The sequence below is a fragment of the Balaenoptera musculus genome, chromosome 17 (assembly GCF_009873245.2).
Source record: "Balaenoptera musculus isolate JJ_BM4_2016_0621 chromosome 17, mBalMus1.pri.v3, whole genome shotgun sequence".
Taxonomy (NCBI): domain Eukaryota; kingdom Metazoa; phylum Chordata; class Mammalia; order Artiodactyla; family Balaenopteridae; genus Balaenoptera; species Balaenoptera musculus.
In genome coordinates, this window is record NC_045801.1 from 57,335,858 (window position 1) to 57,352,025 (window position 16,168).

At 38.3% G+C, this 16,168-nt stretch overlaps 1 protein-coding gene across 5 annotated transcripts in view; it reads left to right on the forward strand.

The window, feature by feature from the left end:
* The window catches only part of TPD52 (tumor protein D52), a 123,101-nt gene extending 109,428 nt beyond the window's left edge, over positions 1 to 13,673 (forward strand). For 3 of the 5 annotated variants that reach the window (XM_036830178.1, XM_036830175.1, XM_036830176.1), the window contains 3 exons: positions 4,537 to 4,578; positions 6,598 to 6,646; positions 10,302 to 13,673. In XM_036830178.1, coding sequence (XP_036686073.1) covers positions 4,537 to 4,578; positions 6,598 to 6,646; positions 10,302 to 10,421 — 211 coding nt within the window. In that variant the 3' untranslated portion in view covers positions 10,422 to 13,673. The remainder of the gene's footprint in view (positions 1 to 4,536; positions 4,579 to 6,597; positions 6,647 to 10,301) is intronic. The other 2 variants (XM_036830179.1, XM_036830177.1) reach the window with 1 other exon arrangement.
* Positions 13,674 to 16,168: the final 2,495 nt, after the last annotated feature.

The following is a 16,168-nucleotide window of genomic DNA, read 5'->3' on the forward strand; positions in this document are numbered from 1 at the left end:
ATGACCTCTTTTCTCTTGTTGTAATAGAGTACCTTTTGATTTGAATTTGAAAAGCTTTAATGAACTTTTCTACCTTTCATGCCCATGTTTCCTAATTTTAGTTACTGCAATTATTTATTCATTCTTTCATTCAAAAGTATTTATTGAATGACAGCTTTGTGCCAGGCACTGTTCTAGACTCTAGGGTTCAAGTTACCAACCAAAATAATAGCTGGGTGAAATTTGAAAGCTTTAAAGAAAATAATATAAAATGAAATAAATATTAATGTGTGTTTCAGTTAAAGCCATCCGTAACAATAATAATGGTGAACTGTGTTTCAGGCATGACTATGTATAGCAGGTGCTATTATTTTTCTGATTTTACAGATGAGGAAAACTGAGACACAGAGAGGTTAAGTGACTTCCTCAAAGTCATATAGCGACGTGGCTGAAGGCCAGGACTTGAACCCAGGCACACCCGGGTTCAGGAGCCTGCACTACCCTCTGCATTGTTCTGCCTCCCCAGAGCAATGATAGTTTAAGACTTAGGCCCTACAGGCACTGTCCAGCAGTTCCTTTGGTTCATCACCTATGATCAAGAGATTATTTTGAGGGCAAAAGGGAATAGTAATACACAGATAAGCTTTCAGACATGTTGGCCATTAACTTCTTTCTCTATCTTCTGTTTACTACTTCCTTCCTTCTTCTTTTCCCTCTACCCCTCCCCCTTTATTATTATTAGGTATGAAAAGATCAAACACTTATGTAAGAAACAAGGAAACTTTAAAAAATCAATTCAGCTTTTTAGAAGAATAACTTTTCCAAAGTAAGAGTAAATATTAGATTGCGAAGTACTTTGTGTTTTCTGAGTGAGAATCAGGTTGCCCTCTTTGATTTTTTTTCTCAGTGTTTTGAGGAACCCAGACTTACATTCCTACTTTGATTATAGGTTACTATCTTTGAGGGCCAAAATCAAACTGGAAAAAGTTTTCATAAAGTTTGCTTTATAAATGCTAACTAATCCTCACGATATATCTATTAGAGACAATTCTGGTCCAGTAGCAACATGGCTTTGTGCTTTTGAAGTTTTCCATATTATGTTTAAACTTCATAGATGATAACAAATCCTCACAATATATCTGTTAGAGACAGTTCTGGTCCAGCAGCAACGTGGCTTTGTGCTTTTGAAGTTTTCCGTATTATATTTAAACTTCAGTGATATTGGAGATGATGTGTAAGTTGAGGCAAGTTGAAGCTTGTGTAACCTTCCATAGAGAAGCTAGAAATGCAAGGACAGCTGCCCAATTGTTAGATTACAGACTAGCCACCAACAAAGTGGAATTTCATTTAAATAGGGATTGTAGAGAAGTTCAGATAACTGGGTGGACTTGAAATTGATATGTACTCCTTGTTCTTCCTGCTGTAATGGCTACCTCAAAAGTGGGAACACCTTGACTTTGTATTAATTTAATTGATTTCATTCTCTGTTCAGTGGGTGTATTTTTAATCTTTTCTTATTGTGAAATGTAAAACATACGGAAATTCAACTCAGCAATTTATCACAAAATAAACACCTTATTGTAATCATTTCCTTGCTTTTTCCTATACATTCCCATTTAAACGTATTTAGTGGATGTATCCTTCATGGTACTCAAATATTTAAATTCTTTCTTTGCCTTAACTGCTAATTGAAACACAACACCAGCAAGGATGATTTTGTCATGATCCTGTAAAGACCCTAAAGTCCTTTACAAGAGATGCTGCACTGTTTCTTAGAATTCTCAAAGTGTTCATTTTTAACATTAAGTCATATTATAAACATCACTGGCACCTTCTAGGTACTTAATAACTTAAAGGCCCCAAATTATCATTTCTATCTTGGTTTTCTTGAAAGTGTATTGGTATTCCTTTCCTATGGTAATACTGTAAAAACAAAATATTTTAAAAAATTGTCTGTATTTCCAACATTATTGAGTGTCTTCTCCTGACTGTTTACCCTGTTTGGCAGTTTCCCCCATTCTCCTGATATCCCCTTGCACTGACGCTCCACCAACCGTCCTTCTCCTACCTAATGCAGGGAAGATCCGTTGATGAGCCATGCATAAGCTCTCCACTGTCTTCTTGTGTTAATTCTCCATCCCCTGATAATTCCATGCGACTTTGTGACTTTTACAATTCAGTTTTTCAGCTTTTATGACCTCAGGACTTGTTTCTTATGTAGGATAATCCTGAATTAATTTGTGCGCTGGATGTGGAATTGATAGTCAACTTGATGCATCTACAATTCACTTTTATGATCATTCTTTTCACTCTGCCTTTGCCCTAGTCCCTTTTGACTAGTTTGTAGGCTGTTTAAAGGGTCACAGTATCCACAATTGGCCATTGGAGGAAATGATCTTTTACATAGGTGCTTAGGGAGAATCAGTGACTAGAATTAACTGTGCGTTTCTGAGATTTATACTTGCTTTATCCACCCATTTCCTCATTTTGTTGATACTGTTGAATTCAATGTGTGAGTCCTATGGACAAATAATTTATCACATGTTCAGCCATTAAGCACCTTCTTTTGCCAGAATTTGGTAATTTCTGCCAAAATGTCCTAGCAAAGTCTTTTGGTTAGGAAGAACAGAAAACTATGTGACTTCGCTCACCTGAAAAGTGTACGTGTTGCATAGAATGAAAGTTCTTTTGGAATCCAAGGAGAGGAAAGGAAGCAAGCCCAGGCCCCACCCAGACTAGTCCAGCTCATTGAAAAGCTGTTAGAAATCAAGGTAGCTTCTAGAACCCCAAAAAACCAAGAAACCCATTCCTCTACCACCTGAGCCCTCTTCCCTGAATGGTCATCTCTCCTTCATTTCCTCTACCTCTCTCTGTGCTTATATGCAATTCTTTCTTTGGGAATTGGTTTCCTCTGCATTCTTGAAGCTTGTACCTGGTCCCCCCAAATGTCTTCCTCAACATCGAAGACTACATGACTTTCTGCTTCAAGTACCTACCACTAACTGACCAGCGGCTTAGTGTTCTAATTATAAAATCCCAGGATAGGAATCTTAATTATCTCAAATCAAATTTTTTTTTCAATTTGGTCTAAACAATTTGTAAATTACCAGGAGGTTAGCTCTGGTGGGTGGAACTCTACTGACCCACTTATTATATTGGTGATGGTGGAAGGTGGCTTTGGGAATGTGACTTACAGAGGCAGCTTTTTCAGAAGGGTCCAAGGAAGGGCAGGTAGCTTTTGGAGTTCTGGTATTGTAAACTAAGAAAGGTGATTTTTATTAATCTCTGTCTTTAAAATATGGATCCAGCACACTGCAAGAAATCAAGCAGGAAAAGAATTAGCAAATTCCTCCCAGAATATAGTCTTATGTCCAAGGTATCTACCACTGTGATAGGAAGAGAGAATGCTGAGGTACAATGGATCTTTTCCTGTATTGTGTACAACATTAAGTACGAAGATGTCCTAATATTTTACTGATTATTTGACTGTATGAGCTGTCAGCTTCTTTTGATTCATATCAAGATCATACTCCATACTAATGCAGAACTAGATTTGAGGAGCTACATTGAAACACATTGTCATTTGTGACAACGGAATCTTGGAGAAAACTAAATCATAAACACACACAGTATTTAAATATAATTGGGAATTGATACCTTGGACTGTCCAGCTTACCCCAAAATGCTGTGTCAGTGGTCAAAATGCTAATAAGCATGTTAACAGTATCAGCAGGGTACATACAGTGACTTAGTGAGCCCAAGAATTGAGGTACTTTCATCTTGTGAGGTAGTCTCAATGGGAGATGGCTGGAGGTAGATAACCTTGAACCCGAATGGTCAGTGAACTGCTTTGCCCTTGAATAAAAAGCTGGTCCTGGTAAAACAGGGGGTCAAATGTTATTTGAATGACCTATAAGGACATTTAGTTTGAGATGAAGTACAGGTGTCTCTTACTAGAAAACTGGTTATGACTACCACTAAGAAGTGATACGTAATTTTAAAGTCACTTGAAGTTGTCAAATAGTGACTTTGAAACCTTCCTGTTCTGGTAACAAGTATGTGGGAGAAAAACGACTGCAGGAGCCCTTCTGTGGTCTCTCTTGTGTGTGTGTGTGTGTGTGTGTGTGTGTGTGTGTGTGTGTGTGTATACCTGTATGTGTGTGCTTCATTTTTTGAGGGGAGGTGGTGAACATTGGATTAGGAGTCTTAAAGACCCAAGTTCCATTCACGATTGTGCTGTGACCTGTAAATTATTAACTTTTGAGCCTTGATGCTAGATTCATTACAGGTACTGGTGAAAGCACTCGACAATTTTCAAAGTGCTGTAAGAATGCAAAGTTTATCATTAGCTCTATTAACTGCTAGAATTAAATTGGCTCATGAATAAAAGTAAATTATGTTGAAATAATTGTGATCCCCTCCACCTCAAAAAGCAGGTAATTCTTCATGGTGCCAGAAGAACAAGCTCCTAGAAAACTAAGTTTTGTTTGCCTTTTATAATGTCTAATCACCACTTTACTAACTCCATTTCTATCTCTTTTTAATGCTGCCTCTTAGTATACGCTCCATTCAACACTCAATTAGCATGCCTGCTATGAGGTAAAGTATATTTTTACAAAATGAAGTTGGTCTGATGTTTTCTTATTTTTTTATCTTAGATGTTTAAATTGAACTGTTCTGAAGTAGGAGCTAGAATTCTACTCTAAACAAGCTGTGAAAACTGTCACCAGTTTTCAGTTGCTCTTCCTAACAATGTTAGGTTGGTGTAAGAAATCCATTAAATGTTTGCGATTAGAAAAAGGAATTATTATTTCTTCTTTGTTTTGTAAACCTGTTAAATTGTTTCATATCTGGAATCTGTTTAATTAAAAAAAAGTGAACAGTGCTCATCTAATCAACCTTCTGTTTTCATGGATGTAGGTGTCCCACCTCCTCCATCTGCATTAGCTTTAGTTACAATCCCCTTTTCTTTCTTTTCTTTTTTTTTAATTAATTAATTTTAAAAATTTTAGTTTTGACTGCGTTGGGTCTTCGTTGCTGTGCGCACGCTTTCTCTAGTTGCAGCAAGCAGGGGCTACTCTTCATTGCGGTGCACGGGCTTCTCATTACGGTGGCTTCCCTTGTTGTGGAGCGCGGGCTCTAGGCATGCGGGCTCAGTAGTTGTGGCTCACGGGCTGTAGAGCGCAGGCTCAGTAGTTGTGGTGCACGGGCTTCTCATTACGGTGGCTTCTCTTGTTGCGGAGCATGGGCTCTAGGCACGCGGGCTTCAGTAGTTGTGGCACTCAGGCTCAGTAGTTGTGGCTCACGGGCTCCAGAGTACAGGCTCAGTAGCTGTGGCGCACGGGCTTGGTTGCTCCACGGCATGTGGGATCTTCCCAGACTAGGGCTCGAACCTGTGTCCCCTGCATTGGCAGGCGGATTCCTAACCACTGAGCCACCAGGCAAGCCCCCCTTTTCTTTCATCCTCCCCATTTCTACTTCCCTCATCCCACTGTGACATTTGGAGCCAACTGTGATCTGATTCTAGTGTCCTCTTTCATCAGTAAGCACTTGCAAGTGGCACATTCTATGACCTCACCTGACCTCTCTATAGAGGCAGAGGATTTTTAATACATGCTTGGCTTAAACTTTTGTGTACCTCAGAGCTACCTGGAGGGCTTATTAAATGCCTCTGCCTAGCAGGCCCACATTGAGTTTCTGACTCTGTAGGCCTGGGGTGGCTGAGAATTTGCTTTGCTAACAACTTCCAAAGAGCTACTGATGCAGTTGGTCTGGGGACCACACTTTGGGACCGATTGCCCATCCCCACAATGGGAAGGAGGACACCCCTTGTTCCCTTCTTCTCCTTTTTCACCATGGTAGTAGGAAGGATACTGGAGGTCAGGTGGATAGTATAAAAGCTTTGGAAACCCAGGTGGGAGCGACACAGGTGCTGTGATCCTCCTTAATTCATATGGATGAATGTGAAGTCACAGGAGAGGCTTCCCGTGGGCTCAGAGAGCTTCTGTCAGTTGGGGCAGCTTTGTGAAGTGGCCAAAGCCACATTTCTGTGCTCCTCCCTTCCTTTTGGTCTCTCCTTTCCCTGTCTGTTATGCTGCTCCTGGGAACCAGATCCCTGGTATGGAACCTCCTATGGTTTGCTTGTCCTGCTTAGGTGATGTGGGTTCATGTAGAAATCTTGCCAGGCAACATGTGAATTTAAACATGAGTTCTAGAGTGTAGCACCTTAACCAGAATCAGACTGATCTAACAGTGGCATTTTCTTATACCGTGACAAGTTGGTTGGGAGAGTGACAGACTCAACGTTGTACCTGACTTTGTTCTGTCTCTTCACACATGTACTTGACTCTATCTATATGTCTAAGACTGGTTCTGTTCAAGGAATCGAAACATTGTTGTAGAAATCTTAGAACAAAATCGATAATCTCACATAATAAAACATGTTTGTACGTATGCCTGCACATCTATGGAACAGGTGTCACATATGGTATATGTGTTCTTTTGCTGATTGAGAATAATGGTGAAGAGGAATACAGTGAACTAATAATGTTTTCAAAATTGTTGGCTTTTTTGTTCAGTGTTTGTAATTTACTATTTGTTTTTCTTTTCTCTCCATAGAAACTCCCCAACATTCAAATCGTTTGAGGAAAAGGTTGAAAACTTAAAGGCAAGTAGAGAAATGAACAGGGTCTTTTGTGTTATCTTGTTTGGTGCCTTAACTTTCTTTGGTGCGGGTAAATTATTCAAATTAGTATTTCCTTCTAAAAATAGTTAAAGAACTTCAATAACTTTCTTTACATTATTAATGGATATTTAAGATGATGTATACTCTTTTAATCAATTTTTTTGAGTGTATATTGTAGCATGGCCAGCATAAGTGCTGAAAAGAAATGTATAATTTTAAAAAACAGTAGTACTTTAGAAGTTTGTGCTGCTTTTTGCATTATTCAAATACTTTTGTAATTGGACAAAATTTAATATAAATCTTATTGTGGAAAATTAAAAACAATATAGAAAAGTACAAAAAATAAAACACAAAAAAGTGGTCCTACGACCCAGAGACAGTGATGTTTTAGGACTATGCTGTTACACTTTAAAAAAGAATTAACCAAGAACCTGCTGTATAAAAAAAAAATAAAATTAAATTTAAAAATTAAAAAAAAAAGAATTAACCATAAATCATAAACATGTTTCTGTATCATTATTCTTCTTCAATATTATGTTCAGTGGCTGCTTCCATAGCCTTATAATGGATATTGTTTGTTCAATCCTTAATTATTGGACATTTTTATTATTATGATGATGCCATGGTGATCATCATTGATAATTCATTGTTTTATTTTTTGATTGCTTTGATATTGGTGAAGGTGGACATTTTCCCATAATAATCAGCTTTATTAATTTGTAAATTGTATTATCTTCAAGATTATATTCAAAACTATAAAATCATCAAGGATCACAAGTGACCAAAAATGTTGTTTTGTTCCCATCCACTGCCCAGCCTCCTCTACAGAGAAGTGCAAAGCCCATATGGTCATTTCTTCCTAAACAAATTCTGGTAGTTACTGTGGATATTTTCTAAGGGTTAAAACTAATATCTTAAAATGTTTTATATAAATCAGCTTTAAAATATTCATATTTTGTCTTTTAGAATTGTAATTGAGTCACTTGCTTTTAAATATGTCTTTTTAAAATTACAGAATCAGGGTATGCTTACAGAAAGAAAACCAAACACCGTATCATGATCTGAATCCTTTTTTCTTGCGCATACAAATGCTACTACCCACCTTTTCTGTTTCTACGTGAATGTATAAATGTTTTTCAAAAAGGAATCACACTGTACAAACAGTCCTACAGCTTGTTCGTTCAACCCCCCTAGCACGCATGCTCTAATGAACCCACAAACGCAGGCCCCTGTTCTTTTTGCTCACTGATGCTTCTCCAGGGCCTAGAGTAGTCCTTGGCATATCACAGCTACTTAATACATGTTTGATGAGCAAAAAATACATCATAGTCATTCTTTTAGGTCAGTACCAGAGGCCTGCTTCATCCTCATTAATGCCTAATCAGGTGTTTGAAAAGAAACTGTACGTTGCAAGAAGTCAAGGTTTTACTCTAATTCAGTTCTCAATGTTTTAGGAATATCATAGCCTCTCCTTGAAATCTACCCTGAACATTAGTTTTTTAAATGACTAGCTGGAAAACCAGGAAAGCCTCAGTTCTTTTGACACTGAAGAAGAGGAGAAACTTCCAGGTCATTTACTGTGTACTTTCCTCCTGAGTATATTCAGACTCTCTAAATTGTAGTGAAATCAGTTTTTTAAATATGACTAGGCACCATTCAAATAAAAATGTATTTTTTTAATAGTATAGTGTATTAGACAAATATCACCAAGGAAGCTGTAAAATATAATTGTGTGCTTGGGATGCAGTTTTTCTAACTTACATTGATATTCAGTTAAACATCGGGTCTACATGTACTTACATTTAGATTTTGGATCAAGTCATTAACTGTGATTATTGAGCATTTGCCATGTGCCGGGAGATGAGTATTGAGCACTGGAAATACCATGGTGAGCAATAGAGACACAGACCCTTTCTGAAGATGTTTAGACAATTAAATGGCCAATGAAAATAAACACAGGGTAAGGTGCTATGACAGTGGAAGTCAAGGCTGCAGTGAGGATCAGTAATGGGAATTTCTGTCATGCTTGGCAGGAGGGAAGGTCAGAGCAGGCTTCTCAGAGGATGCAGTAATGTAAATGGAAACCAAACCTTTAGGTTGAGGGGAATGTTTGAAGCTTTGGGGCCCCTTTGAGGAACACCAGGAACTTTGCTGTGCTGTGGGGTATTGAGCAGGAGATGGAGCTAGAGAGATGGGTGGGCCACGTTAAGGAAAGTGTGGGAAGCCACTGAAAGATTTTAAACAACCCGAGTTGCGCATTCTGTGCATTTTAGAAAGATCACTGTCTGCCCTGCAGAGCTAAGGGGAGAGAGACTGGAGAAGGAGACAAGGTGGGAGTGAGGCATTGTAATCCAGGCCAAAGATATTGGTGTGGTGAGTTGAGCTAGTGCCAGTGGGACAGAGTCGAGAGATATTTAGACTTCACAAGTGACAGAGAAAAAGTTAGTGATCGATTGGATGTGGAACAAGACAGGGAAGGACCAAGGATAACTCCAGGAGTCTGACTGGGAGTTACTACTGACATTCATGGTCTTAGAATAGAGAAGGGACCAGTTGTGGGGAGGAGTTGTTTTAGACTGGTGAACTGCAAGAGGTCTTAACATTTTCTTGTAATTAAGGAATGTTTTAATAAATTTAATAAATATACAGTGGATACAAGTCATGCACATTTTTCATGCAATTCAAAGATTTTGGATGGGAGGCCAAGAAGAAATGAGAGAGAAAGTTTCAACTAGATTCCGCTTGTTAATGATATCTGTGGCCAGTCAAGACTGAGCTAAGAGCAAGGTCAGATGCGAGCCCACTGTGAGTTGCATCCTTGATCATTGACTGGTTTCTTAATGTTAGTCAGCTGTCCTGTTGGTCACTCATGAGATATAATGGGGGGCAGGAGAGGGGGTGACGGTGGGCAGGAAGCATAGATTGATCAATGTCATTAAGGATGTGTAAGGGTTTTGAAAAGCATACAATAGTATACAAATGCGGGGCAGATATATTTATTCAAACAAATGTTTATTGACAAGTTTTCAGGCCAGATAACTTGGAGTAGTGCTTCACAAACTATAATGTGTATAGGAAGCACCTGGAGATCTTGTTAAAGCCTGGATTTCAATTCTGCAGATGGAGATGGGGAGGCCAGTCTGAGGTTCCAAATGTCTAACAAGCTCCCCGGTGATGTTGAGTCTCTAGGTCCATGTACCACTCTTTAAGCAGCAAAAGGTTAGAAAGTTTATGCTGTAACTGGGCAACATACATATATTTCTTTCCTTTGTTTTACTCAATAATATTTCACAAAGTGTTATCCAAATATAAAGAGAGTTCAGTAGATACTTTAGCGTAATAGGCCTTACAAAGTTCTTCAGACAACTTTCCCCATGAAGAACAATAAGCAGATAGGGGAAAAAAGTGGAGGGGTAGAATTTATCAATTTGAATATTTCAGCACGCAAACTGCATAAGTTTTTCTGTGAAACCGCATGGAACATTACAACAGTACTAAATTCTGTACAAATAATCACTGTGCTCTTAGGCTCCTGATTTATTTGTTCTTCAAAGTAAAATTTGAGTTAGTTTATGCAGAGTCAGCGAAGTTTATGTTTCCTAATGTCTCTTCCTTTTTGAACTTTTATTTTTAAAAGTCTAAAGTAGGAGGAACCAAGCCTGCTGGTGGTGATTTTGGAGAAGTCTTGAATTCGACTGCAAACGCTAGTTCCACCACCACGGAGCCTCTTCCAGAAGAGACACAGGAGAGCCTGTGAGATTCCTACCTTTGTTCTGCTACTCACTGCCAGATGCTGCAAGCGAGATCCAAGCACATCTTGTCAACATTCATTGCCATGAATTTCCACCAGATGTGCTTTTGTTGAGCTTTACATATTCCTTTGACCAAATAGTTTGTGGGTTGAACAACGTAAAAATATCTTAACCTCTATTCCTGGGAAACACCCTTTTGTGTGCATTTAAGGCCCTTTATTTAGAAAATATCATTATAAAAACACATATAGTACCTGGAGATCCTCACTAGAATGATCTAAGAAGCTGTGGGTTATCATAATTGCTTTCCTACTTTACAAAATTGCTCTGGATCTGGGATACCAGTTTGATCTTTGTCTTCTATACAATTTTCTTTTTTCCTCTTTGAATCTCTGTATATTTGATTCCTAGGTAAGACTGTTCTTTAAAATTTTCTGTATCCTGGTTATTAAAAGTTTTGGCAAGGTGTTCTTTACCTCCAAGGGAAGAACTACCAGCTACAAAAAATATTTTCGAATAAATATTGTTTTGGTATAAGTTATCTTATATCTTGGGTGTTTGAAGACACCAGACTAAATATTCAATTTATTATAGTTTTATAAGTGACAATATGTACAGACAGTAATTCAAAATCCTAGGCGACTTGAGAGTGGAGCCCTCACATCCTTGTTTATCGCCATCTGTGACAGTAACCATTTCAGTGTCACGGTCATTATGCGTCATGGTTATTGTGCCACTTATAGCTACTTATTTTGCACCAGATTAAAATTTTAGTTTTGGAGTAGATTGTAAGTTAACGTTCTGAATCAAGCATATTGTATTATCAGTAGGTTGAAATATGAACACTGTCCTCAAACGTTCAGTTCAAAAGACTGAAAGATTTTTAGATCTAGGTAGCTGAAAAGTGCTAAAATCAATCACATTAGGGGAAACGTTGTTGTCTTCATTTAATTCATTTAGCAACATTTACAGTAAGAAGCACACATATGACTAATATAACTTGAAAAAATTTTATACTAAGGGGTTGGTGATAACTCCTGAGGATTTAATGCATTAATAAAAATCAACTCATCATTTTCTACTTACTTGTTTTCAGTGTGTTAGAAATTACAAAATGATACGGTAGATATTGCCCCCTGCTTTGAAAACTGAGTGTCAGGGCTGAATGAACCAAAGCCTCTGGAAGTATCTGCATGGAGGCCAAGGTACTCTATTAATACTAATGGCTAGTTACTCATCACCACTATCTTTTCCTTATGCTGTGTATGGTTATGGCCTACAATGTTGTATTTGTTATTTATCAAGTTGTGATTGTTTTATTATTGTTTATGCCAAATGTTAATTGCCAAGCTTGGAGTGACCTAAAGCATTTTTTAAAAGCATGACTAGATTTACTTTGGGATAAATTATCTTATCCAAATCTGAAAAGCTACAAGTGTTGATTGTTATAAAATATTGATAACATGCTGCCATTCTTGATTGCTGGAGCTTTTGTTAGCATTTCAGATGCAACTGAAACTATGCTCTATTACATGTGAAAAGCTTAATAAATTCTGTACATCAGTAGTATAGGTCTCAATATTTATTATGAGACCAGTGGTCTGGAAACAGCTTGTTGTATTACATAATCAACCGGTATCTATGCTTTAAAAAAAAGGCCGTTTTTTACCATCTGCTTTAAATCACTGCTTCATGGTATCAGACTACCATAAATTATTTACTTGAAAAGGCTTTAAGGCAAAGGTTGTTGAAGCATTGTCCTAGAGGAGTCGACATGTAGAAATTTGTCTTTTTACAGAAATATTGTGGTTACTCAACATAGCTGTTAAATTATTTTTTCAACCAATTAGTCTTTCAGTTGTTTTTATCACATCTTCTTTTCATCACATTGTTTCTTGGATGTCCAGCCCTATTGTTGTCTTTTTAACAAAGCAAAATGGAGAAGACGGCAGTTTCTTTAGTTGAGTGAAATATCTTCAAGTCTCCTTACTTTATGAGAGAAATGATAGAAATAGGGTTGGAAGGTGGGATGGGTGTATGTGGGTATTGGTGATGGTTGTAAAAGAAGAAATTGGAGAATCACTTTTCTAGACATCTACCTACACTTAATTTAGAAATGATTTAATCTATTGCAGAGTACTCTGCCTCTTAAAAGCAACAAAACAGTAGAAGGAGGATAAATTTAGAAAAATAAATATCGACTTAGAAATATTATTCCAAGTAGTCTTTGTGGAAGATTCAATATTATGAATTCACAGATATTTAAGCAATTTAGAACACAGTAATTACTAAGAACAGCAGAGAGGGGTCCCGGTCATTCTACTGTGTTTTGTGTTTGACACTGGAAAAACATAGCAACAAGAGTGAAATCTCAGATATTTAAGGATTCAAGAAGTGTGACAGAAGAAAATAATTCCTGAAATTATCCCCTTCTTACAAAGGAACTCCTTAATTTATGGAGTTTGTGGGAAATAAAGCAAGAATTCTTACACCTATGAGGCCAAAGTAATCAACGGAAGAGAGCAGAAACCATTGGATTATCCTAGTAGTAACTCAAACTATTGAAATAGAGAAAAAAACATGTTGAATTTGGACTACTTCTGGATCTGTTAAGGAAGAGATACTACTGTCTATTTTTTTTTTTTTGTATAGTATTTGAAAACAATAAAAATTCTATAATTTGGGCATGGGTTCTTTTGTATTACCTATCTGCTGAGGAAAGGGGGTAAATCCATTAATTATACAACTTCTCTCCAGACCCTTCATATCCTGGGTATAGAAAGAACCAGGAGCAGCTGTATGGACTCAGTGTATCAAACAAAAACGCTACATGCTGACTACAAAAAGACATTTGTAAGTGACTATTTGCTGTATTTGTGCCAGAGAGGCTGCATAAGGCCCTATATCAGGATCGCATGTGTTTCTTTATAGCTCTTAAGACCCAGATGAAAAATCAGATTTTTGCCCATAATGGGGAGATGTTTGGCCATTAATTTGTGACTGTCCCATTGTAATTGGATTAATTATAGAGGCCATATTGGTTTATAGTTAATAATAAAGCATTATCACTTTTAAGTAAACCTACAATCCATAGATTTCAATTTCCACTTTCTGATTGTGAAATAAAAATGAACCGGAATCAAAATGAGCCAAAAGAACTTTTAGTTTGTGAGCCCTGAGAGGGCAGGGCCTGCATGTGCCTATCACCTGCCAGGATTTCACTTAAATAAAACGCTACTTGGTGACTTTCACTTTAACCCGCTTCATCTCAATGTGCTTTAAAGTTTTCCCCTTGGTTTCTAGAATTATTTCTTTTCTCATTTTCCAGTTTGACTATTCTCTGGTATTCTCTTCTTCCAACTCCTTAAATGTTATTGCCTATCTCTAGTCATCTTCTACACAATCTCCTTAATGATTGTATTCATCTCTGTGGTTGAAATGACTGTCTTTACAGTAATACTCATATCTTTCCGGTGTATCACTAGCCCTATCTTTATTCCAGGTTTTCATGCATGTTTGAGAGGCATGAACTTCTAAATCACCTTCTGGTCACCTCCACCTAGCCACTAATAGCCACTACTTATTGAGCTTTTAGTAGGTGTTGGGCATTTCACACCCATTTCCTTTAATTCCTCACTCAAGGATGTGGTGCTGTCACCATTTTATAGATGAAATCACAGCCAGCAGACATGGAGCCAGAACTTGAATTATTTTTTTATTCACTTGTCATCTGCCATTACTAATATTTTTTAAAAGCATACTAACAATTTGCAAGCTATATGGGAAAAAAGAAGCTTGTGTTTTTAATAAATCAAGAAGGAAAGTGTGGTTCAAGGCATAGAGCAGGATCAGAAGTGCCATGATGTTGAAATACTGCCATTAGGGTTGTTTTTACAATTGGCACTGATACAGGCAAGGACAGTGTGCAGATTCACTCAGTCCTTCACCCTCTCTCTCATTTGATGATTCTGATGCTCTACCAAAGGCAGAGAACTAGGCATACTTGAAGTCAGTTGATGCAAACTTACTCTTATCCATTAAAAACATCAGGATTTGTCCCCAAATCCGTTACCACAATACTGAAGGAATTTATCATCTGGCTGAGGTAGGACACGAAGATAATATATCTACTGAATTTTAGAGCTGGGATATTAGTAATCCCATTTGTTCTGTAGATGCTGATTTAGTTAAGTTTACAAAACACTTCCTTAAATTTAAGACAGAGGCTAATAACTTGGTTTTACGTGAGGAAACCAAATCAGCAACATTAAATTGGCTTGCCTGCTATCAGTACTGGAGGTCGAACCAGAACTAAGAACACTGGTCAACACTCTTTACAATTTACCACACTTTTTCCTGAAGGGAAACAGAAGTAGCAAAAGCCATAAAAAGTAATGCAAAAATATCTTCGGCAAGACTTCATTAATGGTCAAGGGAAAGAAACGGTTTATGTACCAAAAGGGAGAACTCACCTGGAGTAGAATTTATCTTAAGCTCTCCACCGAATTTAAGGACTGCAGAACAGGTGGCTAGTAATAAGTTGTGTGTGATTCATAGTCATGCACCTAAGTCATGCATTCTAAGGTTAGTGCAGTTCTAGGGTTCTCTCTACTGTCTACGCAATTGATGAGAACATCAGAGTTTTAAAATCCACAGTCAAAAGCATTATTGGGAATTCCCTGGTGGTCCAGTGGTTAGGACTCTGCGCTTTCACTGCTGAGGGCATGGGTTCAATCCCTGCTCGGGGAACTAAGACCCCGCAAGCTGCGCAGCGCAGCCAAAAAAAAAAAAAAAAGTCTCAGTCAAAAGCATTATTAAATTAGGGGCTGTGGTCATACATAAAAATTCCTTCTGTCCAAGTACTTGCAAATGAGCCGGAAAAGTGCTTGCTACCTCCCTCCAGATAAATAACTGCGCATTAATATAAAAATGCTGGGTAGAAGTTGGGTGGACAGCTTAATTCATGAACACTTCAAGCACGGAGTTAGGCTCGGTTTTGAAGAAGATGGGCAAATTCTGGCAATTAACATGGGACGGGTAGGGAGAAATGCATAAGTGAGGGTGGGCCTCTGGTGGTGTATGTTTTGGCATTACGAAATTCCTTAATTCCCTAGGAGAAGGGATTGTAGCTAAGAGGTGACCAAAAATGTCTCAAGTTAATATTTTTGTAACGTGGATGGGTTGACCACAGGATAGGCGAAGAAAGACAAACTTAGATCCGGGATTTCACAAATGTTTGAGCCCTACCATGTGCCCGCTGTCAGGGATTCAACAGCAAAATTCCTGCCCTCAGAGTTTACAAACCGAGAGAGCAGACGCTAAACAAAATTACTACTAAGTAAACTATGTGGCATCTTGTCTGGAATTCCAATTCTAAATAAGATAGTCAAGGAGAACCTCGCATTTGAGCAAAGACCTGAAGAGCGGTGGCGAGCAGAGAGCCTTGGGGCCATCTGGGGCACACACGCAGGCGGCGGGGCCAGCAAGAGTCGCCTTACCAGAATTTACAGCAGCATGAGGCCCAAAGGGCTCCCGCGAGGGCGAAATTGCTCCGAGTCAAAACCCTTTCCATGCAAAACTTAGCGGGTGGCTGCTAGTAGGGGACTTCTAACCACCTTTAGTCCCCCAATTTTAGCTTAAGTCTCTCTCAACCCACACTTCTCCCTTACACCGATTAGGCCACGCCCGCCGGTCCGCAGTGCTCCGCAAGTGGGCGGGCCTCTCATTGCTCCGCCCCGTGACCTGCACGTTC